The sequence below is a fragment of the Ornithodoros turicata genome, chromosome 6 (genome assembly GCF_037126465.1).
Source record: "Ornithodoros turicata isolate Travis chromosome 6, ASM3712646v1, whole genome shotgun sequence".
NCBI lineage: Eukaryota > Metazoa > Arthropoda > Arachnida > Ixodida > Argasidae > Ornithodoros > Ornithodoros turicata.
Window position 1 is genome coordinate 54,608,374 of NC_088206.1, and position 22,483 is coordinate 54,630,856.

Below are 22,483 nucleotides of genomic sequence, written 5' to 3' on the forward strand. Positions count from 1 at the left end.
TCGATAGTTTTGAATCACTGACATACACACAATGTTGTTGTGCACACAAATGTAGCATGTTGGACTTGTGTTATTGGTTGATGGTTACTAATGCATTCACGTGCCGTGATGCATGCATTATCACGTGAAACCTTTATCTATTAGCTATACCATGCAGTGTGATTCGTTATGATATTGAGCAGTTCTGAGATTGAACAGTTTAAATTCCAGTTTTGTGACTAACCAGTCATGACACTGCAAAGAGAGACTTAGTTCTACGTCAAAAATATTGATAGAAAACATCTGGCTCATACCCCGTGAACGATAGTGCAGGAGCTCACAAACTGTAACCTTGCAGGTACTGGAAGCAGGACATATGGGGCAACCTGTTCACTACCCTGCTCAACATCCCAAGCTGTTCTGAAATCCCCGATGTCACACCCTTTATTTGGGCCATTCATGCAGCACTCCAAGAGGGCAAGGCTGTGCAGGAACTTATCATACGTGCGAAAAAGGCGAAGTACTGGATGAACAAAACTCTGTGAATCACTTCCCATTTACTAGACTGTATTTCGTGTGCTGTGCACATCATATTTGCTCGTGCTGTACTTCATCAAAGAAATTTAATTCATTGAAGTGTTAGTAGCATAAATACAACTCTTATCGACAGAACATTCTTGTGTTGGGAAAAAGAAACGCTGAAGAGACGGAGAGCCTGGGTCACTGCTGGTAGTTTCCAAAAATGAATGGGTTTAGTATATTGGTCTGTTGGTAACTCTGTGCCTGTATTTCTGAAAGGAAAATGTGACGAAAGGTGGTCATCAGAGATGGGGTCTACAATGAAATGAACAAAATGTGTACTCACGTCCTTTCTGATATTGCTGAAGAGCATTCTTACGTTCCTCAGCATCAAAGTACCAGACAGTGATGGCAAATCTGCAGAAATAATCAAGTGTTGAATGCAGTCCTGGTATTTTTATGTCATCAGACTACGTTTGCAAATCCAAAGAAACAAAGCTCTGTTGTACCTGACAAAAGTGAACAGTAAAAAAAAGACAGAAAATCATGCCTGGAGGGGAGCGTGGATAACACTGACAGCATCTACTTCCGCATGGTATGCACGCTTCTAGTACTAATATGTTGTAGGCTTCAAGCTGCACGGTTGCAGATACTAGTAGTGTCTACAACAGTGCAGCTTAAAATTGGTGCATCGACATCTTGATAGAGTACATCCTCAGTCACACCGGATGAACAGAAAGAAATCTACATGTTGTGTTTACTTCAAGGCCAGGGGTGTGACCGGAGGAGGTTAACCACTCACCCCCACCAAAAAAAGAAAATTTGTACCTTTGGTAATGCAGTTTGGAAAGGGAAGCAAGGGGGGAAATCCTCTTCTCCCATGTAAAATTTGCACAGATGTGGTGTTAATATGAAACGCGAGGCTTTTGCACCCAACTTTCAAAAGACAAAGCCCGAAAACATAACTGTCTAACTATATACCAGGAATAAAGCGGCTCAGATTACAGGCAATAATAGGTACACTGTCCTTGACTTTGAAATGGAATCATCACAAGGAGCAAATTGAAAGCAGGGATAAACAAGGTCCGTTGTGGGTGGCGAGACAAGACTATTGACAAACACAAGCACAGACAGCTGCCAACGTCAATAGTCTTGTCTTGCCGCCCACACAACACAAGCGTGTATCAACCTGCCCAGATTTTGTTAAGGATAAACAATGTACAGTCAACCCCCGTTTTATGAACCCTTGATTTACGAACTCCCTCAGTTTATGAACGGCGTCACAAATTTCTCCTTCGGTTTATGAACTCTCGATATCTGAACAGTGAATGGATTTTCAGGGGATGAAACGCAAAAACATGTGTTCTAACCTCGATTTATGAACGGGGACAGCCGAGCCGTCCAGAAGTTGACACTGGGAAGTACTGGGATTGCGTCAATGAAGAGGAACAACGAATGAAAGTGAAGCACCTGTGCAGTGTCCCCAGAGAATTCTCCGAGGGTACAGCCTTGACAAAATCCACAGCTTGGATGAAATCGCATTATTTTACGAGCTAGGTCCTTGCAGGACATTATCCGCAAACCCCGTCTCTAGTACTAGGTGCGGCAAGGAGCAGCTCACTGTCGGCCTTTTATGCAATGCTTCTGGGACTAAGTGAAAACCACTGATCATAGGCAAATTAAAACGGCCAAGAGGCTTTGGGGAGAAATTTTCGTCAGAGATGTACTGTCACTACCGTGAGAATCGAAAGGCATGGATGACGTCTGCTAGTTTTGTGGACAGTTTGTGATGATGAGTACTCGAGCACGGAGGATGACTTGCCCCTAACCGAATTGCAAAGGTAGTTTCGAACCTTGCACCCTTCGCTTCCAGACTCTGCCGCAGAGGAGTGGATTTCCTGTGCTGATGGCAAACACACATGTGAACCATTTGATGATGGGGCTTTAATGCAGTTGTCAAATGATGCTGACAAGAATGACCATATTGATAGTGAAGATAACCAGCAGGACTGTTCGGAAGCTGTAACAGCTCGCACAGCGTGGAATCATATCCACATTGCGATGTGGTACTGCGATGACCAGGCAGACGAGTCAAGAGTGCCATACTTCTATAGTCTCTTCTGAACAGGATAAATACAGCGAATGTATGGTGCAGAGCATAATTTCGGAGTGTTTTAAAAAATAAGCACAATCTAGTGCACATCCTCTTGTGTTTCAGTCCATTTCTCTTCGGTGTTCCTTGTACCTCGATTTTTGAATCCCTCGATTTACGAACGATTTGGTGAGACATGAAGGGTGTTCATAAATCGAGGGTTGACTGTATCTGCTTTTGGTAGTCAGAGTCCTCTTCTACCGAAATGATAACAACAGTGACAGATGTGCTGAAAATGTCACTGATTGATCCAGCTAGAACCACATCCAAGCTATAGTGATCATTAAAATGATTACACAAGATTAAGCTTGACACGAGGAATAAATATGGAATGCAAGTTAAACGTTAACTTATTAACATAATTTATCCTCAGCAAGATGGGTCAACGTAATTTGGAATGTAAATGACGACAAAGCTTGCCTTTCATTGCAATGCTCTCCATCCCATCCATTCATGAACTACTATTTGAAACTGTGGCTGCTCTTATACTGAGGGTTGCCTGACTGCATTACCTGACTGCAAAGGATGGTAGAACCTCGTGTGGGTTGCGCCTGTCTGACCAGAAGAACAGCATGCGGTCAAACAGAGGCTCGATGTTGGCAACTTGGTTTTCTTGTCCGAGTGGGAACATCCTGAGTAATCCTCCATGGACCTTTGAAGACAGTTCATGTCGCTGTTTGCTATTCAAAGTTTGTGTGCAAAGTGCGAGAGAACATACCTTAATATCCCAGTTCTTGTTCAAATAATAGATGCTTGTAACACAACGGCCATCTTGGTTTGGATTGTCCACGTGCTTGACATAATGTGTGTTATTGCCAGGATAGCACGCTATCATAGCCTGCAGGAAAGTGGGCCCTAGAGTCAATGTCAGGCAGTGTACGAGAACACATGCTCTCCCGCAGTCGATGAAAGCCTTAAAGGGCCACTAAAGTGCAAAAATGTATCCTCTCAGGATAAAACATGCGGTCACCTTGACACAAATGCTAAATGGACGATATTTAGGGTTCTTCGTTTTTGGGTTTTATGATTTTTCAAATTGGGGGAGGGGAGGGGAATTGGGTGCTATTTACACACAAAAATTCGGGGGGAAATCGGACACTAGAATCTCCGTTTGATATGTCATCGGGGGATTTTCGGGTGAAACAAAAGGCGTATGAAACAAGCCACTGACGTGACACGGGGACAAGCAACAAGAACCTTTATTATCTAGAACGATAAGTTGAAGGATGTAGATATCGGGTTATGCCCGAATTCTTAAAAACTTCTTCGGGAAGAACTATCGTGAAAAACCTGGTTTAACCCGAAAACGAAGAACCCTAATGATACTTCATGGGTTGCGCCGTGCATGATTATGAGCGAAAGAAACCACAATTTACACTCTTCCTCTTAAGGTGTACTCATTTCTTACGAACGTTTGAGGAAATTTGTATAACGGGGTTCTCATAAACCTCGCTAAATTTCTACAGGAAACAGGTACAGACGTGTTCCTCTCGAGTTTGTCTAGGGAATGACACATTTTTAAAGGCCTGAAGCAGTCCACTGATTTTTAGGAAATTAAAGTTTGTTATGGGAGTCTATAGAAGGTGCAAAAAATTAGCCTCTCGGCACGCACGGCCGCATTATCTAAGCCAAAATGATGTCATTCCCTACAGTAACAGTCTAGTACAGTCAAACTCTTCTATAGCGAACACCTTTTTAACGAAAATACCATTACAGCAAAAAATTTTTGCGGTCCCGCTGGAGCCTATAGGTCCAATAATAGACATCCTCTTTAACGAAAATACCTTTACTGCGAATTTTTTTTGCTGTCCCCTGAGTTTCGTTGTAAAGGAGTTTGACTGTAATTGATTGCAATCAACAAATTCGACAAACTTGCTGCAGTTTTAAAGATCCCTGTGTATGAAAATAACAGTTTTATCATTTGTTAACATGTTCACAACGGTGGCACCGATTACATTACTTCCTTAGAGCGTGTTAGGAAAGCAAAACAAAAGAAACACTTTTCCGACGGTGACGGCATCCCTCATTGGAAGCAAATGTAACCAGATCGCATGAGTCCGCCATATGGGGAGGATGAGGCTATTAAAATTGTGGAAAATGGTAAAAACAATTTTTTAAAAACATTTTTGTCGCAATTGTTACCTTAAGTATTTTACAAAAATTCGACCCCAAAATGTGAACAAAATTAATATATTTGTGTTCGCTTGACAGTACAATATTCCAGACGCACCTTATGTTTGAGCTGCACCGAACAAAGTAACATGCTGCCACCTTGTTGGTCGCATCTGAAAGCGTGATTCAACAGCTTTCGTTTGCTGCAACATCTAAAGTCTTGGCTCCCACATAGGTCGAGCTATGTCATGTTTTGTGCACCATTGCATGTAACCTTTGGGTGCCAATTTCTCAGTTTGCATTTTTGAACCACTCACTCACACTATTTTTCATCTCTCTCAGCCTGCACTTGACTGATTCTAATGAGATTGGCACTGTTATGTTCGTGAATAAATCCTCATAGGGGCGATGCTATTTTTGTTGTTGAGTTCAGTGTGCGATTTGCTATGCTTAGCAGAAGGACATAACAAGTTCCTTAATTTTGGCCATTCCACGTTTTGTGCACGTACCACTGAAAACCTTTGTATGTGAAGGGAAAAAAAATGGCATCACCCCCGCAGGAACCTTATGGCTACATGGAAATCCTACATTCAGAATCTTTCGGTCACTATTCATAGGGCCCTGTGCTTTGGGGTAAAACCGGCAAAAACTCAATTGTTAAACTCAATGACGTATCTGGCAAAAACTCAATTTTTACAAGAGATAAACTGATGTTCTGAGGCTGGAACAACATAGAAGGGACAGATACAAACAAAGCCTCAAATTGCCTAAGAAATCAACTATGAAAGATGAAAGTCACTGAAAAAGAAGATGTGGGTTCGATCCCTACAGCTGGCTAACCTTTTCAGTGACTTTCATCTTTCATCGTCAATTTTTACCCTCTGCACACACGCACACACATTTTACATTTTGCAGGTATTTTGGTCTTATTTTTTTCTCATGTCCAGACACCAGCGCAAGAAGAAATAGGGTTGTTTACCTTTGTTCTTTGGTTTATGTTGTACTGGCCGAGCATTCCGCATTTGTCGCTGCGCGTGCAGCGAGTGATAATTGAATCTAGAGTTCGAACTAAAAATCCAATGGACGGACAGCTGGGTTCGGTGCCGTCCAACCAAATAATGCGGTCACCTCGAACGATCCCCCTTGATCCTTCGCGATTATTTACAAGTTGGCCATCTCTGAACATGCCACTACTGTACAAAGCCTTCACCTCTTCTAGCACCGCTGTGCCTCTCACGGACCCTAGGAAATTGTCAATCACGCAAATGCCATACTGGTTCATATCGTCGATAACATTTCGGCACATTTGTTGAATCCAGCTTGAAGTGGGCTTGGGTAACTCCGTCGTACTTGTCGCCTGCTCCGGCTGGCCAATCCCGAGGGATGACAGAGTGTCATTCCACCAGGCTTGGTTAACCGGATCATTTGGATCATATGACGTATCTGGCATTTGAGGTATTTCAGACGACATGACTTGCGACTGAGCCTGCGCCGGTGGTTGTGGCTGTTGTGCAAAGGGTCGTGCTGGTTTACAAACATGTTTATGGGCGGGCCAGTGCTGCTTTTGGTGTTCTTTTGAACAGTAATAAGCGGCGTTGCACCTGGCACATCGCCGTAGCTCTTTGACGTTACCGCAGAGCTGGCAGTAGTAAAGCTGCCCAGAATCTGGAGTAGCAGACATCATGAGGTGGGTAACCTTCAAACAACATCCGTCATCCCAGTCTTGCTGCGAAACACGTTTGTCTCGCACTGGATTGTGTTGGATCGGATCGATTCAAAGATTAAAACGTGCCTCATGGTTGCTCACGTTTCTTCTGCGTACGTGCTGTGATTGGCAGAAAAATTCGCAGTCACTGTGCAGACGACATCGTGAACGCTGACGTTCCAGTGGAATGCTACGGGTTGCTGGCGAAGTTGAAGAGTTGATGTCGTATTTTATGGAGGTACTCTGGAAACTTCGATAAGCTTTCATTAGATGGCGCATCCCTACGCGAATGCTTCATTGAACCGCCTCCCGGTGCAGCGGCGCCTTCCCTCCCGGAGAGGAAGGAAAGATACTAGGCTGCCTGTTTCTATACTCCGTGCACCGTAGAAGAGCACACTGTACAAACAGCATACAGATGTGAGGAACAAGGAATATGGCAGGAGCAAAATCTGGCGTTCACGTACTTCAGCTCAAGCCCATCAGTGTCCCGAAAAGTTTACAGGAAGGCAGCAAATTTGTCAAGTGGGACGATGTGAGTACACCTCGATTCCCTTTCCCCGTCTGGATATTCCGTCTCGCTGTCCTGTTTGGACCTTCTCTGATACGAGGATAATCGGCCGTGGGTGTTCCTGCACGGAGCGAGATGACACCGAAGGCGGTTTTGTTGTGTTTACACTCGCTATTTTGCGGGCTACAATGTTGGCACGGAAGGAGCTGTCGGTATTTTTCATGTTGGGAACGGAGGCTGGCGGAACAGCTGAAAATGGCAGCAGCGGAGCATTGCAGGGGAATTTGTCGATCCGCACGTGTCGGGCACGGGCATGGGTATGGAAAGGGGTGAGAAGACAAATGTTTTGAGAGTTGGTGAACGTAGAAATGTTAGGCCTAGCTCACTACACCCTTCCCGAACGCAAGTAATGCAGATGGCAGATTGCTCGCCGGAGACACGTATATGCAAGGTGTGATCGCCAGAAAACTTACTTGCTCGGTGTTGCGGAAGTGATTAGTGTCATGTTTTCCCGTGTGCTGCTACACATGCATTGCTCAGCTCGCAACGTTTCCTCGCGTGCATGAGTGAATGTCCACTATGTTGCATATTGCATTTTCAAGGCCACATGGCTTAAATAAATAATAAATGTCCTAAATATAACTGAACTCCGCCAACCCACCGACTAATGCGTTCGGAATAATTGCAGACGATGATCTTGTGCGCCCATGTTTCAGACTGCAGGAATTAGTAGAAGTTAAGCGCCGAATAAATAGTACATGAAGCTTGAGCTGCACTCATTAACCTTGCAGGTGTCCGCGCGCGCTTATTGTCACTGGAACTCGTTTATTTATTATCCACACCGTGTTCTCACAAACGATTCCGAAATCCTGCACACGAAAGGTGAGCGAAAGGCAGGTGCGAAAATGTGCTAAACTGCACATGGATGCGCAATTCCATTTTACAACAATGAAATGCATACGCCGGAATATGGGTTATTGGTTTGATGTTGGCTCTACTTTGTTATTGCGGCTTAGTTGGAAGCGCTTGAATCAAATAAGGTTGCTGAAAGCGCGTCTGCAATTAGAAATTACACTAGTTGCGCTTTGCTTGTTTTGTAGGCATTCGTAGCGGCCATGTTCATGTAACGCTAGACGACGCGCGACCTGTGACAGAAAGAAAACAACGTAATTTAATTGCTTTGGCCTTGCATCTCTTGCGCGTTTTAGAAATGACACTCGCCGAATGAACTTGACAAATGAATTCGTTCAAGGCATAAACTTACCGTGTCGCTAACGCATTTACAGGCATGTTGCAGACACCGCTGTAGCCCGACGGCACGACATCGTAGCAGACGACAGTAGTTTCTTCTCCCGTCTCGTGCGTCACAGTTTCGTAGCCGTTATTGTCGTAAAAATACAGTACACATCTCGTATAACTTTTTCATTTCTCGTCTCATTCATACATTCTATAGACTATACCATATAGAAAAAGCAGACTATACTCGCGACAAATTCCCATTCACCTGATTCATATTCATTCGATTCCACTCCGAAACTTGAGATTGTTGCAGGTACAGACGACACGAATAATGTTTATGTCGTGTTTAGTTGTTGTTGTTGTTATTATTATTATTATTATTAATCTTTTTTAGTTGCGTGTCCTGTCGCGTTATGATTGTCAAACTACGGTAAAATGTATAGGGTGGGTGCAGATAAAGTAGCCCCATATTTTTACACGTATGACGTTCCCTGCTTACCGCATGAACTTCCGGTGGTGCGGGACGACGCATTTATCCGGTACAACGCACAAAAAATCGTAGTAACCCAACTTCACGTAACAAAAAAGTTATCCACGCAAACGTTGCTCTCTCTGCATCCTGATTTTCCTACGCAGAAGTCAATATGGCGGTCACGGCACAGTTGCATCTAGCTACCGCTAGGCGTACCAGATCTCGTTTTGTTTCTGTGTAGGTGGCACCCCCAGCGGTAAGGCGATGCAACTGTGCTACACTGCAATGTCCCATTGGAAATACACGGACCGAAGTTCACGTTGCTAACGATTTTATTGCGCAGAGTTCGGTTACTACGATTTTTCTTTTTCTCTCGATTTGCACCACATAAATGCACAGTCCTGAGCCGCCGGAAGTTCGTACGATATGCAGGGAACGCGCTATGTGCGGAAATATGGGGCTACTTTATCTGCACTCACCCTGTATGTAAATTCATCCATCACAGTAACTCAAAGTGCTCAAAGTAGTGCATCCAGTACGAACTTAGCAGACGACTGTAGGGACGTGCAAGGGCATTCCATTCTCTAAGCGATTCATGACGCATTTGATCCATATCTTCATCCTCTTATGATGGCTGTCGCGGGCTTTTGTCATACCCGTCACGTACGAGTTGTGCCAACTAATTTGCTCATGCGATCAGCAAAAACAACAACTTTAATTCCAGATGATGACGAGATTCGACTTGTTTGTTTTTGCACTGGGCGCAAATGTCATTGGGACAGACGACATCCCTTCGTCACGTGATTTCAGGAGCTCAGAAAGTGCGCCTGTAGTAGCGACAAAAGACAAAGGGCATAGCATGCTCTTTCTTTTCTTTTTCTTTTTTCGAATGCGAAATTTTTAAGCTATGCAAATCTACACCCTAAAAGGATGTACGTCTACCGTGCAGTTCGTATGCCTCCGTTCTCCCCGAGGAAAATTATGCCCAAATTGGTGAAACTTAGTGCTCCTAAAGAGAGGAGGTGAAAGAAAAACGTCACACATAGAGAAAAATTGAATGATTGTAAGATAAACAGAACATCAACAGAAAAGGATGGGAAAAGAAATGGATTGTAAGATAATACGGAGCCGCTAGAATCGCCCGTGGCTCGCTATAATTGATTTAACGAAGTACTTCGACTCAGATCACAACAATCGGTGTGGAATGAGAAAGCACTAAGAGCGCTTAGTTTAGCAAACATCGCCGTTCGTTTGAAAAGAGAAACAAAAATGCTTCGGGGAGCAAACGATTGTGGCGCCGTCAAACGGCCGTAAATGCGAAGGAATAAATTTTGCAGACGAACAAATTGACGAGCGCCCCAACAGCCATTCACGTGAAGCCAACACAATCCAATCAGGCGCATTCAAACATGCGGGTTCCTTAGGGTCTGCTTCGAGTAAAAGCCAAGAAGGAGAATCGAAGAAATAAACTAAAAGCGGGGCATTTCAGACGAATCTTGTTTACGGGAGAGGCTCCAATCTGTCGTCGTCCGTTCCGTACGGCCATTTTATAGCCGCCTCTTTAGTGCATGTCGTCTGCTGTGAGCGATTAGCGTCCTTTCGGAATTAAAATACGCTTTCGATGTCAGCAGTTGTCGTTTCGTTCTTGAGAGTCGGGATCCATTTCAAGCCCGAACTTGTAAATTGTTCCAAAAAAAGCACTCATTGCTGGGACAACAGCAAAACTTACTTTTCCAAATCCTACTGTTTAGGAGACGGATAGCAATGCGTACACTTACCTATGCATACCACGTATGTATGCTTATGCAGAGCGCATGTAACAACTCGCACGAAGGGCCGTGCATCATGCACAACACGTTGTACGTATGTTCGGAAAAGTATTGCATAATTCTAGGGAGAAAAGTAGCCTAATGTTTAAAATGCAGAATTTCACAAAGTTTGTCAGTAATGCACTACGTACGTACTACTAAACAACAGAGTTCGAGGTAACTCGTTGCAAGTAACTCGTTACTGTAACTAGGTAAGTTCCTTATTGGTAACTTGTAACTTAACTCGGTACCTTTGCGCTGTGGTAACTTTCAGAGGAACTCGTTTCTTTTTCAGGTAACTTTGCAAAAGTAACTTAAGTTAAGTTCCAAGTTACTCTTCTTAACTCGCTTTTCACTCACGTCCACATATTTTCTTGCTTTCTCTCCAGTTTTTCTTTTTTTCATAAAACTTGATATTCAATCAGTGACAGTATTTTGTTCAGGAAGTAAGACCGCTGCCATTGAAGTGAAGCTGAACCATTGTGCGGCCACAGGAAGTAAGATGCAAAGCGTTCCAGTAAACCTCTACCATAGAAACTTCATCATTACATTGGTAGACAGACTGAAACCGAAACAAATCGGAAGGAGAGGCTGGGTTCCACGAACGGGCACTTGTTCGCTGCCTCCCATTGGAAGAAAAGTAGGAATGAGGGTCGTGTTCCTTTAAGGGACCATATCGTAATCTCTTCAAGACCGTGGCTTTCGGGCGCGACCTTGTTCACCTCTATATTCGAGCGTAGTTCAATTATACCAAATTTTGGCGCTGTCGAACACTATGACGTCATTTGTTTACAAACAGGGATAGGTCTATTGTTGGACACAAACGAAAACGGTCTAAGCGTGTTGCACTCCTCCGCAGGCAACTACTCAACTGCACACGGGCGCTGCACCTGCGTAAGGATATTTTGTGTCTGAAGTAACTTGGAAGTAACTCGTTCTTTTTTTAAGTAACTCAGTAACTGCGAGTTATATATCAGGCTGAAGAACTTCGTTATTAACTTAGTTACATTTTGCACACGGTAACTTCACTTGTAACGAGTTCTTTTTTGGCGGGTAACTTCTCAATCTATGCTAAATAACATGGTTACGAAGCTTTTCTGGCGCACAGTAAGTTTGGAAGAAAAGGGTATTAACAGCGTTATACTACTAGTTACTAGTTATAGTTATATACTATTAAATTAGCTCAAATGTACTAACAACTTGGTAAATAAAACATGCACGCAGGCTAGCATTGAGTTGTTGTCAGTGTCGTACCTTGTGCGTGTTGCCCAAGCTCAGGCTTGCCAGAAGAAATCACTAATGCAATACTTATCACGGATATTAAAAGCACATTATCCCACGTCCCGTTATACAGCGCTTTCATTTTCGTGCTGAACGTTAATGACACTCAAGGTCACGTAATGAATGAGCCGACCCAGTATTGCGGAAAGTAAAATGAAAGAAGTATAGATTCCCGTAAACAAACGTCGATGGAAATACCCATCTGATCTATCTGGTTGACAAACGATTATTAGCATCTACATGCCGGACATAAAAGGCGCACACCAAAGTGCTCTTAGTAAGATTGGGTGGTCAGTGAGAGCCATAACTTATATAAGCGAAAAGAAAGTTCCCCCGGTATGCCATCCCATGCCGGAAGAGCGATTGATTGAGTATAGGCAATACATCGCTTTGCATTAATCGACCCGGGGTGGAGTCCTTGACCGGGACCCGAGAGCCCCGCCGAATAAACATGCGGGATTGTAGGCTCAACAGGCAATCAGGAATGGTCGGGCGGGTGATTTAGCACCGGTCTGCTATCGGTGCACTTCATTTATTGCTCTCAAAACGTAAACAACTTAAGGTAAAAAAAATGGTAGTGTCCTTTCCGTCGGAAACTTAACTTTTGTGACTTAACATTGACTGATCGGATGCAGCACTACCTGACAGTTCTGACACACAAGATTCCGTGGCGTGGTGGTTAGGATGTTGGCTTTCCACGCCGAGACTGGAGGGTGGACCCGGCTGTGCTGTCTGATGTGCCTCGTGTTTTTTTTTTTTTTATAGACTTTTCAGAGCAACGTCGGTATAAGTTCCCCTGAAGTTGGCACCATGACGCACACTAACCCCCCCCCCCCTACACACACACACTCCTTCCTGCTGTCACCTGTCCACGCTCATAGCCACAGTTGCTTCGCGGCGATAACACGGAATTACTGAAAGAAAAATTCCGAAACAGCTGAAGCCTTACTTTTATGTTGTAATGCTGCATTACCATTACTCATTACAGTTTTGTAAAATAATGCGTAGCATTACGGATTACTTTTTCATGCTTAGTAAATTCATTACTAATACTGTTGCTTTCGTCAGGCACTGACATTACTTTGGCATACACTCTCGGAAGTCCCTAGCAAAATCCTCCGTTGTGTTTGCAGTGCGTAGTAAAGGGATGTGGTTGTACTTTTACTTTTATCACACATTACGCGTCATTGTGTTTGGAGTTTCTGCAAAATCGCTACGTACAAATGGTCTCGTCGAGAGATGAAAGCAGAATGTATACTCTAAATTAGCAATCATATAGATAACGCGAGTAAAGGAGAAGTTGGTGTTCAAAGACTCCACTTGGGCTCCCGCGTGATCCGGTGGGTGACCAAGGTGGTGTGTCTTGTCGTCGCTTTTCTATATGTTTTCCTCGCACAGGGGGATTTTAGCGTTATTTTTAAAATAAAGATAAAGGTGACTCAGAAAAGCCAACTTCAGGATTTGCCTTCTGTGTACCAGACACAGTTGCTAACTACTCTGGCTTCACATACTGTGTGAACTTTCAATCTGAGTAATGAATATAATGTCACCCCCATATATCCCTGTCTCGCCTCTGTGCTCTCGGACGCCGTATTCGCCGTAGCGCCAAAACGTCACATGAAAATTCTTTAATGTCTAGTCACGTAGGTGGGAAAGATATAAGTTCTACGTCAAAAACGTAGTACAAAAAAAAGGGGGGGAAGAAACGTGAATGAGGTACTTATCAGTGTTTTCTATGCCATGTAAACGCGGCGTTGTTCACGCCGGTTTCGCTACACTAGACTCGTATACCAAACTCTACGACACAGTTCGCTAAACTGTGTAGCCTCGCCAAAGGACGTGGTAAGCCGGTAACGGTAACGGAAACAGAAACGGTATATAACCGAAATTGGAGATGGTAACGATAACAGAAACGGAAACACATACCACGGTGCTCCACAGAAATGGACACAAAAATGGTAATGAAAAAATGGCTAGGAAGCAAGCGAGCTGGTGAAGATGATGCATAATGTAAAAAACCCCGAGACTAGGGAACACGAAGGGACAGACACAAACACGAAGTCCCAAAAATGGTCATCCGGTATGGAATTCGGGTAATAGCTATTCCTGTTATGCGATACATGAGTGAATTTTTATTTTATTTTTGTATTTTGATGGATTCCATTTCCTGTAACGCTCTAAATACTACACGAGAGCATGGAAACAAAGCGCAATATTGGATTTCGAGGGTGCATCCCTCGCTTACCTACCAGTCCTCATAACTCCGAGACTTGCACCATAGTCCCCATAGCACGAGGATGAAAGCCTACGATTTTTATTTTTATTGATGTTTCTTTTTTTTTTTTTTTTTTTCACAGTGGCTCTAGCAGTATTGTTTACTACTAAGTGCGTCCTCCTACGAATGCCACATTGGGTCTGTCAAATCTCTCTCCTTTTTTTTCTTTCTCTCGATTTAGTGATATAGAACTATAGACAGAGTACAACTATAATAATAATTGGGGGTTTACGTCGCGAGACAACTGAGATCATGATCGACGCCACAGCGGACGGTCTGTGGATTGCTTTTGCCCACATGAGGGTTCTTTAACGTGCGATGAAAGCTCACCACACCGCTCCCCGTATTCAACGTCCCTCGCGGAAGACGGCGTGTCTAAGCAACTTGTACCCTGCCACCAAGTTGCTGGCGTCCTTGGCCGGCCGGGTTCGAACCCGCGATCTCGGGATCAGAAGGCGAACACTCTACCGACTGAGCCACCGAGGCCTGTGCACAACTATAGACATAGCACAACTATCGAACTATAGATATACGTGTAGAACTATAGAACTGCTAGTGAGCGCTGTGCAACGTTTTATATCGCTTTTTAAACACGATCGAAGTCGTCTATAGAAAGCAACGACTATGTCTACGACCCGGTTATCACACTTATTACAAGAAAAAGCATCCTAAGTTAAAATACGCCAGTGTTCAGACTACCGAACATATCTCGCTATACCGGTGAACGCGTTTTCCATCTTTGCCCAAGTTTGCTGACTTAGCGAGCAACGGACGTGTCAGCTTTCGTCGACAGGGAGTACGACACGTTACGCTTGCAACTCGCGTTAATTAAATAACCAGCTAACAGCACGGCCCGCGATACGGAGTGCGCTGCGTCAAAATCGGGGTACCAAGACGTTTATAACGAAGGACCCTCTTATAGCGAAGCCAACTGCGAGAGCTAGCGGAGCGAACACCGGCGGCAAAACGCATGCATGGCTGCTGCGCTGTTATGTTGTCGGAGACCTGTTGCATGTTTGTCATGCTTCGCTGGAGTGTTTAGGTATACGGCTGTGTATGGGGGGGCATGTACGTGACCGATCGCCTTCTTCCGCCGTTGTTGATTTCGGAGGCCGATCGCTCCTGTTGGTGCTTTATTGTTTCGGTTTCGTTATTTCATGCATCGATAACAGGGGGTTCCTTTCGTCGTGTTTCATATTTTTCGCGTTCCACGACTGCATATCCTAGAGCGCTTTTCGAGCGAGCAATAGTTAAAGGCGTATGGAAGGGAATGATATCGCAGTGCGATCCGTGCGTCACAGAAAAAATAAATAAGTGCAAATAAACGAAAAATTGATATACTATAGATAGTTTAGTTGTATGGTATACGCAATCGCTTTGTTTACGCAAGAAAATAGCGTTGTTAACTATAACTAACTATAACTAATAACTTGTTTCGTCTCTATGACTATTAAAAGTTGGTCGGGCCGGAAACTTATGGAACCACCCTCGTACATGCTAGAGCCCTGCACGGGTCGACTTTTCCGGCCCCGACCCGGCCCTGTGGCCCAGCGAATAGAGCCTGGCCCGACCCGGTGACTCGGCGAGTATAGACCCCGCTATGTATTTCCAGCCGTAACGTACGCGTTTCTAGCGCTTATCAAACAAATTTATAAGTAAATTTATAAGAAGAGAAGACAACGTACAAGTACTGGCGGTTTAACACCGCAACAGCCTGACTCTGTATGTTTCTTAGTCCGGGCCCGGCTCGGACCACCCAGCCAATAACAAGCCCGGCCCGGCTCATCGGCCGAGTCGGGCCCGGGCAGGTGTAAGGCTCTTCTACACGCACTACACTGGCCTGCACTCGAACGACCAGCTGAATTCGCTATTAGTAATTTAATTTGAAGGCCGTGACTCCGGTCTGCTATTGGGCCTCCCAGCCAATCTAACGTGCGCGCTAAACATAATAAAAAATAAACTGCATTAATAATGGCTTATTGTGGAGATGACCTCCCCGTCAGGGCAAGTTTCAGTCAATAAACTGAAAGGATGAACGTTTCTTGTCGTGTCTTATTTTATGCATCGTCCGCACGTGGATTTACACTGTAAGAAAATAACGTAGAGTCCGTAAATATATTATGAAGCAAGACACGCCAGTCAGCGTATTTATTTATTTACGATATGTCAAAGCTGCTACGGGAGCATTGCATGACGGAGTGGCGAGTTTGATTATGACAAAGATGTACGCGCGCTATACCGATGATCCTGACACTGCACATTACGTAAGTTATAATAATATTGCGAGTAGAAAGCACAATGAACACCTTAACCATAAATAGAGTTTTCGGTGTTTCATTCGGCAAAAGTCGAAGGGTGTGTACTGTAGTTTTCAATATCTGGAAAACTTTTCTGGAGTTTTTCGGATCCGATAAATTTCCAGACATTGAAATCTCCGGTAAAGACCCCCCCCCCCCCCGTTTTTATTTTCGCCAAAAGAAAACATAGAAAAATCGGAGCCCGAACATAAGTGACCGTAACACTACACATTAAGCGGGAAGGAGTAGTGCTGATAATATAACTGGCATAACACAATCAACGACTTAGCCGCAAGGTGAAACGCGTATGCGCATCATGAAAGTAAAGAAAGGAAAAGAATGGCAAAAGGGCAAGGGTGCAGGCCAGCTGGTGCATGGTGAAAAAATTTGGAACCCGAGAAAAGGACAGAGGACGAGAACGTGTCGTGTCGTCCCTCCTCTGTCCTTTTCTCGGGTTCCAAATTTTTTCACCAAAGGAAAAGAAGCCAAGTGGTATATAGAGGTGCCCAGGGGATCAGTTATCAGGGACGTTCGGCTAGAGTTTGGCACTGCGACAGTAGCGCCGGTTTTCTCCCCCGGCGGCGGGCGGAGGAATGTTTTCTAGCATATTCTACAAATATTCTAGCCCGCCATACAAATATACTACAAGTGTGGAAGACGACGTTGGCGATTTCACGTGTGCCCGTGTGAATTATGTCTCGTGCTCGACCTGTCTCCTAACTAACTACAGGAAACTACCTAATAAATATGGGAAACCTAATAACTACAGGAAACTGGGAAATAACTCAGGTAAATAGTGGAAATAACTTATCCTTGCCACCACAAGTGGCTCTGGAGGCAGTGAGCGAGGGCGCCCCCTGGGCTTCCACTACGCGCTTCCTTTTAGTACCGCAGAACAATAGGAGCCACGAACGTGAAATATCGATTTTCCACGAAGTTATGTTTCCACTGTCGTCACGCCGCCCACTACAGCCGAAAATCAGAGTTGACAGCAGCTCTCCAGCGTCCCAGCGAAAAAAGAGAGAGAGAGACCGACTTTGTCCCCACACTTTGTCGTTGGCGCTCGTCTCATCACTTGCCGTTGTTTTGTATGGAAGTTGACAACAACCGCACGCTCGACTCGCAAAAAAGAAAGAAGAAATTCCCGCTACGCTGATTCCCAAAAAAGGAGTGCGGATTTTTTGTCAGGCAGAAATAGCTTTATAAAAAAAAGAACTATGAGCTAAATAGGTATACAAAGCGACGTATGTAGGATGAGGAAAACCCCAAGGGGAACTTCACACTTCGTGGGTTTTGCGAGACAGTTTTCGTTTCATACACCACGCAGGAGCTTTATGTCCCTTCTTTCTCTCTTTTAAGTGTGCGTATACGTGTGTTCCTTGGCAAAATCCTCGGGGTGTTCTTCTATCGTTTCTCTTCCCCACAATCGGAAATGTCTAAAAACTTTTTTTTTTGTCTTTGTTTTTTGTTTGCTGTTCGTTGCAAAGGGTGTCCACATGCAGAAGTTATATATATAACCACGTCGGTTAGGGGCTTTGAAATTGTTCACTTTTCACCAGCTTCGTAGGAAAGAGAACATGGAATACACGCAAACAACGAGAACTAGCCGAGGCAGGTTACAAACATGGGCGACGCAAACACGTAAGCCCCCAACACCAAAGAACCTTTCCCGAGTTATTTGAACTTAATTTAAATTGAACGAATACATACATGTCGTGACGATGCGTGAGGAAATTTGCCACTTGATTTGTGGCCCTCTACCCCAGGGCATATTGGTTAGTACGAGGTGATACGCTAATACCCACGGTAAAATAATGGTATGATATAGAGTTTTAGTGCAGCGCACGCTATCGCCTTTGCGTACGTAAAGGATAGCACGCTATTCTTTACGTACGCAAAGGCGATAGCGTACGATACACTAAAACTCACTAATATGAAGCCTTCACGACCAGATAACGTCAATGCACAAAGTCGTAAAAGTCACAGAACCAGTTCAGCTCTACTAAGGAGTGTAAAGGAGTGAAAGTACAGTGTTGGACAGAAGTTTAAGGAACGCGCCCCGGCGCATTGCTTCGTCAGAGTGACAAGCTATAGCGAATGGCACCGTACGGACTTGCAAGCGGGTCGCACATGTCTGTAAGTCCGTACGGTACCATTTGCTGCTAGCGTGTTACTCTGAGGAAGAGATACGCCGGAGCGTATTCCCTAAACTTTTGTCCAGCACTGTACAACAGAGCAAAGTACTGCATGGACCGTAAGCAACAGACAGACAGGTGATATTGACTTGTAAAGCCAGCACAACAAGTAACACATGTGACAGGGAAACGCTAAATATTTTTCGTTTGCGAGTAAAATTGCGGTAAAACTATTCGGGGACGGCTTCTGGTGGGACATAATCCCCAATTTGTCGAGCAACAGTGATATCCGTTCCCGACTGGATTGTGGCTCTTGACAGCTACGTAGCCGACTTTTCTTTTAGACGCGGTGTTATGTGCATGCAATGTAGTTTTGCCGCCGTACGTGACGAACAATGCGCAGTTGGTAGCGCCTTCGACACAGTGTTGCTCGTAATTTTCCATTTTGATTTCGTAAAAAAAAAAAAAATACACTATGAGCACAATGGGGATGAAAATGAGCGACGTAAGAGGGCTCGGGTTATCGTCTTGTATCGTCGGGTAACGTGTCTTCGACTGGTTGCTTCCGATCGCTCTAGAGCACTCTCACTGCATTCGACTGGTTCATTTGGAGCTCTTTCCTCCAACTCTGAGCGCTCTAGAGTGCTCTCACCAACGCTATCGGAGTGGATTCGAAACCTGGTTGGGTTCCGGTCACGCGACTGCGCCAGCTCCTGCTGAGTAGTGTTTCTGTTCCGCCATGCTTGCCATGTTCTGCATTTTGCGTCGTCGTCGTTTTGACTACTAGGGAAACACTGGAAGTCACGTGAGTTAACGTTCCCTCTCTGCTCCTTTACTCGAACCTGCCGCGTTCGGCTTCTGCATGATTCCTCCGACTTGGTATCGGGGCCACAGGGGTGGCATACAATGTATTGCTCCGTAGACAAAAGCGTGCTGGGCGAACGCAATGCATCCTGGACAGGTCCTGGTCGCACGTCACGGCAAACGTCAAGGCACACGTGACCTTAAAGATGGCGGCGCCTGTGATCGGCGGCCAAACCGTTTGTAAACAATGCGATTGTTCCTGCGCCACGTTTTGGATGTCTTTCGATCACGGTAATTATTTTTCAACCGATAATCTCGCAGTAAAACGCGCAGTTATGCACAAAAGGCCTCGTAGTGTTGACGACTTCCAACGATGTGATGACGACCGCGCGTTAAGACTCACTGACCATGTTGCGGAAGAAGCACAGCATAGTTTACGCTGCCAAAATACGTTCATCTCTTGGAGTTATATGATGACGGAAATATGTCGGTAAGCGGCAAGACGACATGTAAACAAAGTCACATGACCTCAGAGTGACGTTTTCTATGACGTGCGACCAGGAAAAGATGACAGTTTCGCCAAAAGAACCCGCTTGAGGGTAGTTACAACAATGGCGGGTTTGTGTCCCCCCTGTGATTGGGACGACCAGTCGAAGACACCATGAGATTGCACCTCTACTGTTGTAGGGTACCTTTAAGCGCGTGGATTGCTGAGCATGTTGGCTATAGTAGGATCATCAGGATGGATGTGGTTCGTGAACACTGAACTGCGTGCACGAGGTTCCAGCAGGACTTTCGTTGCCAACTGTTCTGGCTTTGTGACCGTGGAACGCCGCGTCATGTTTCACAGCAAAGCGGCTCCTCTAAATTTGTAGACTATGTCGACATAGCCACTCTAGTTCCCCGCACTTCCTATAGGTGGCAGGTTTTTTCACTCGTCGTCACGACATGTATCTGTTGCCGCTGTTGTTGTCATTTTTTTTTATTTATTTCCGTTTCCGTCAAGAGATGGCGGTGGTCCCAGACAAAAAGCTGCCATGATGCAGCTTGAAAACGCCTGGGGACCGCGACGTCAATAGCAGTGCTAACACATATCAAACAAAGGAAAATAACTGGCATTCACATACGCGACACTTCAGCAACAACCAAATAAGCACATCTGGCATGATTACGAGTATCAATAAATTCAATGGTAAACACTCTTACAAAAAGCACCACAATAACACAGACAGTAACAGCTTTGCTGTAATTACACACACTCATGTCTCTCCTATCATCAATAACGGTTTGAACTCGCAACAAAAAACACAGCTACTTGATAATCGATCAGAAAAAACGGAACAACGCAGGAAATGCCCTATAATAATAATCCAAAAGCGAAAAGGAGTAATAAAAAAAAATTCTAATGTGATTGAAGGATATCTAGGTAGTGTGCACGGAGAGCTTTTTTCGAGACCTTTTGAAGTCAGGGTGTTCGAACAGGTAACAGTATTTGTTTAATAACGTTGGTAACTGATAGCGTATCATTTGTGTTCCGTATGTGGTTCGGCATCGCGGAGTCAGCCAAACTTCCCTAGCCCGTGTACGAGCAACAGTGTCATTCTTTGTTAAGTGTGACAAAGTGTGCAATTCGTGAATAACGGCACGACCAAATTTTAACATTACTAAGACTCTGTATTCATATAAATATGTGACTGAAATTATGCCCAACTTAAGGAAAATGGGCTTGGTATGTGCAATGAAGTGTTCATTACAAAGAGCACGAGCTGCTCGTTTTTGGATTAATGTCAGTTTATTGAGGTTCGCCTTTGTGGTCGTTCCCCAAATCAAGTGTCCGTAACAAAGGAGAGAAGAGAAGAGCGCGTTAAAAAGGCGTAGCTTAACTTGCGTAGGTAGTATTGCCTTGCACTTCCACAAAGACCAGACACCTGCGACAGTTTACTAGATAATTTATCGACGTGTAAGTCCCAGCTCAAGTCATAAGAAAAAAAGACACCGAGTATCTTGATATTATTCACTAGCTCTATTTCATCACCAGATATAGTCAAAGGAATATTTGTTATGACACGTTCGTTCTTTGGTCTGAACAAAACGCCCTTTGTCTTTGTTGTATTAATCTGTAGGCATTTACCTTATTTATCTGTAGGTATTTACCGTGCGATCCCCCGTCGTAGCGGTAACATGGCTTACAAACGAAGCGAGCTGGTAGGAGCAGCCGAGGATCTAAATGTACTGTCATGGCCACTGTTAACCAATCTCCGTATACGTGGCCTCGCTCCGATAAGCGCTCGACTATCGGGGAACAGCGAAAAGAGCATTAGACCGGTCGATTGTTTTTTGGGGGATGGCCGGGTGATGGCATAGTATCACTTGTTGTGAATACGTGCGTAAAAAAAAAAAGAAAAAAAACGGCTGATGCACAATGAAAGACGACTGCTTATGTGATACTTGCATGAATGATTTGCTGGGGCTTCTTCCATTGCGCTTGGACAGTTGTTCTTACAGGTGTGGTCAATAAACGATTCCATACCTGCAACCGACCACCCCCAAAGTGATAGTCGACCGGTCCATTGCTATTTCCACTGTTCTCCCTTAGTCCAGCGCTTATCGGAGCGAGGCCACGGGAACGGGAGATTGGTTAACAGTGGGCCGTGACACTTCCCTGCTGAAGGCTTTCCCTGGATTTTCCGGCAGACTTTCCTGACGAATGTCAGCACAGTTCCTCCTGAAGTCGCCCCCAGGACGCATACTAACCCCCCTGTCCCCCACTTCTTCCTGCTGCCCTCTCTCCATTTGGCCGCGTCTGTACGCCGCTCATAGCCAAAGCTGCTTTGGAGCGCTAAAACGGAATTTAAAAACTTACGATGTCTTATTTGCATTTCAAGTGAGCGCGGGTGCGTGTACGTATATACGAGGGGTGTTCAAGTCAAACCGGGACTTTTCATTTTTCGCAAAAGTAAAATGAACTTACAGGCGAGAAATTAGTTTTATTTTTCAACGTAATCTCCAGCTGCACTAATGCACTTGTCCCAGCGTTTCACGAGGGCTTGGATGCCACCAGCGTATAGGAATTCTTACCGGTGCGTAGCAGCCATGATCGGACCGCATTAATTCTTGACCTCGTCGTCGCAGCTGAAGTGGCGGCCCCAAGGAACGCCTTCAGTGGCCCCGAAGAGATGGAACTCACTGGGGGCGAG

General features: G+C 44.7%; 3 protein-coding genes across 4 annotated transcripts in view; 2 read left to right on the forward strand and 1 right to left on the reverse strand.

The window, feature by feature from the left end:
- The window catches only part of LOC135396741 (mitotic checkpoint serine/threonine-protein kinase BUB1 beta-like), a 43,216-nt gene extending 42,171 nt beyond the window's left edge, over positions 1-1,045 (forward strand). Inside the window, exon 22 of the mRNA XM_064627883.1 lies at positions 338-1,045. Within this exon, the coding sequence (XP_064483953.1) occupies positions 338-524 (187 nt within the window). The 3' untranslated portion in view covers positions 525-1,045. The remainder of the gene's footprint in view (positions 1-337) is intronic.
- LOC135396742 (prolyl hydroxylase EGLN3-like) lies at positions 584-6,536 on the reverse strand. Of its 2 annotated transcripts, XM_064627884.1 has the most exons (5): positions 5,742-6,533; positions 3,369-3,488; positions 3,163-3,302; positions 845-915; positions 584-770 (listed from the first exon to the last, which is right to left on the reverse strand). In XM_064627884.1, exons 1-5 carry the CDS (start codon positions 6,444-6,446, stop codon positions 700-702), a joined length of 1,107 nt encoding a protein of 368 aa, XP_064483954.1. In that variant the 5' UTR covers positions 6,447-6,533; the 3' UTR covers positions 584-699. The 2 variants fall into 2 exon arrangements, with proteins under 2 accessions (XP_064483954.1, XP_064483955.1); XM_064627885.1 differs by lacking the exons at positions 584-770; positions 845-915 and adding an exon at positions 937-1,370 and having other exon boundaries at positions 5,742-6,536.
- A 158-nt stretch (positions 6,537-6,694) lies between these two features.
- The window catches only part of LOC135396740 (1-phosphatidylinositol 4,5-bisphosphate phosphodiesterase classes I and II-like), a 175,727-nt gene continuing 159,938 nt past the window's right edge, over positions 6,695-22,483 (forward strand). The window contains exon 1 of the mRNA XM_064627881.1: positions 6,695-6,999. Coding sequence (XP_064483951.1) covers positions 6,901-6,999 — 99 coding nt within the window. The 5' untranslated portion in view covers positions 6,695-6,900. The remainder of the gene's footprint in view (positions 7,000-22,483) is intronic.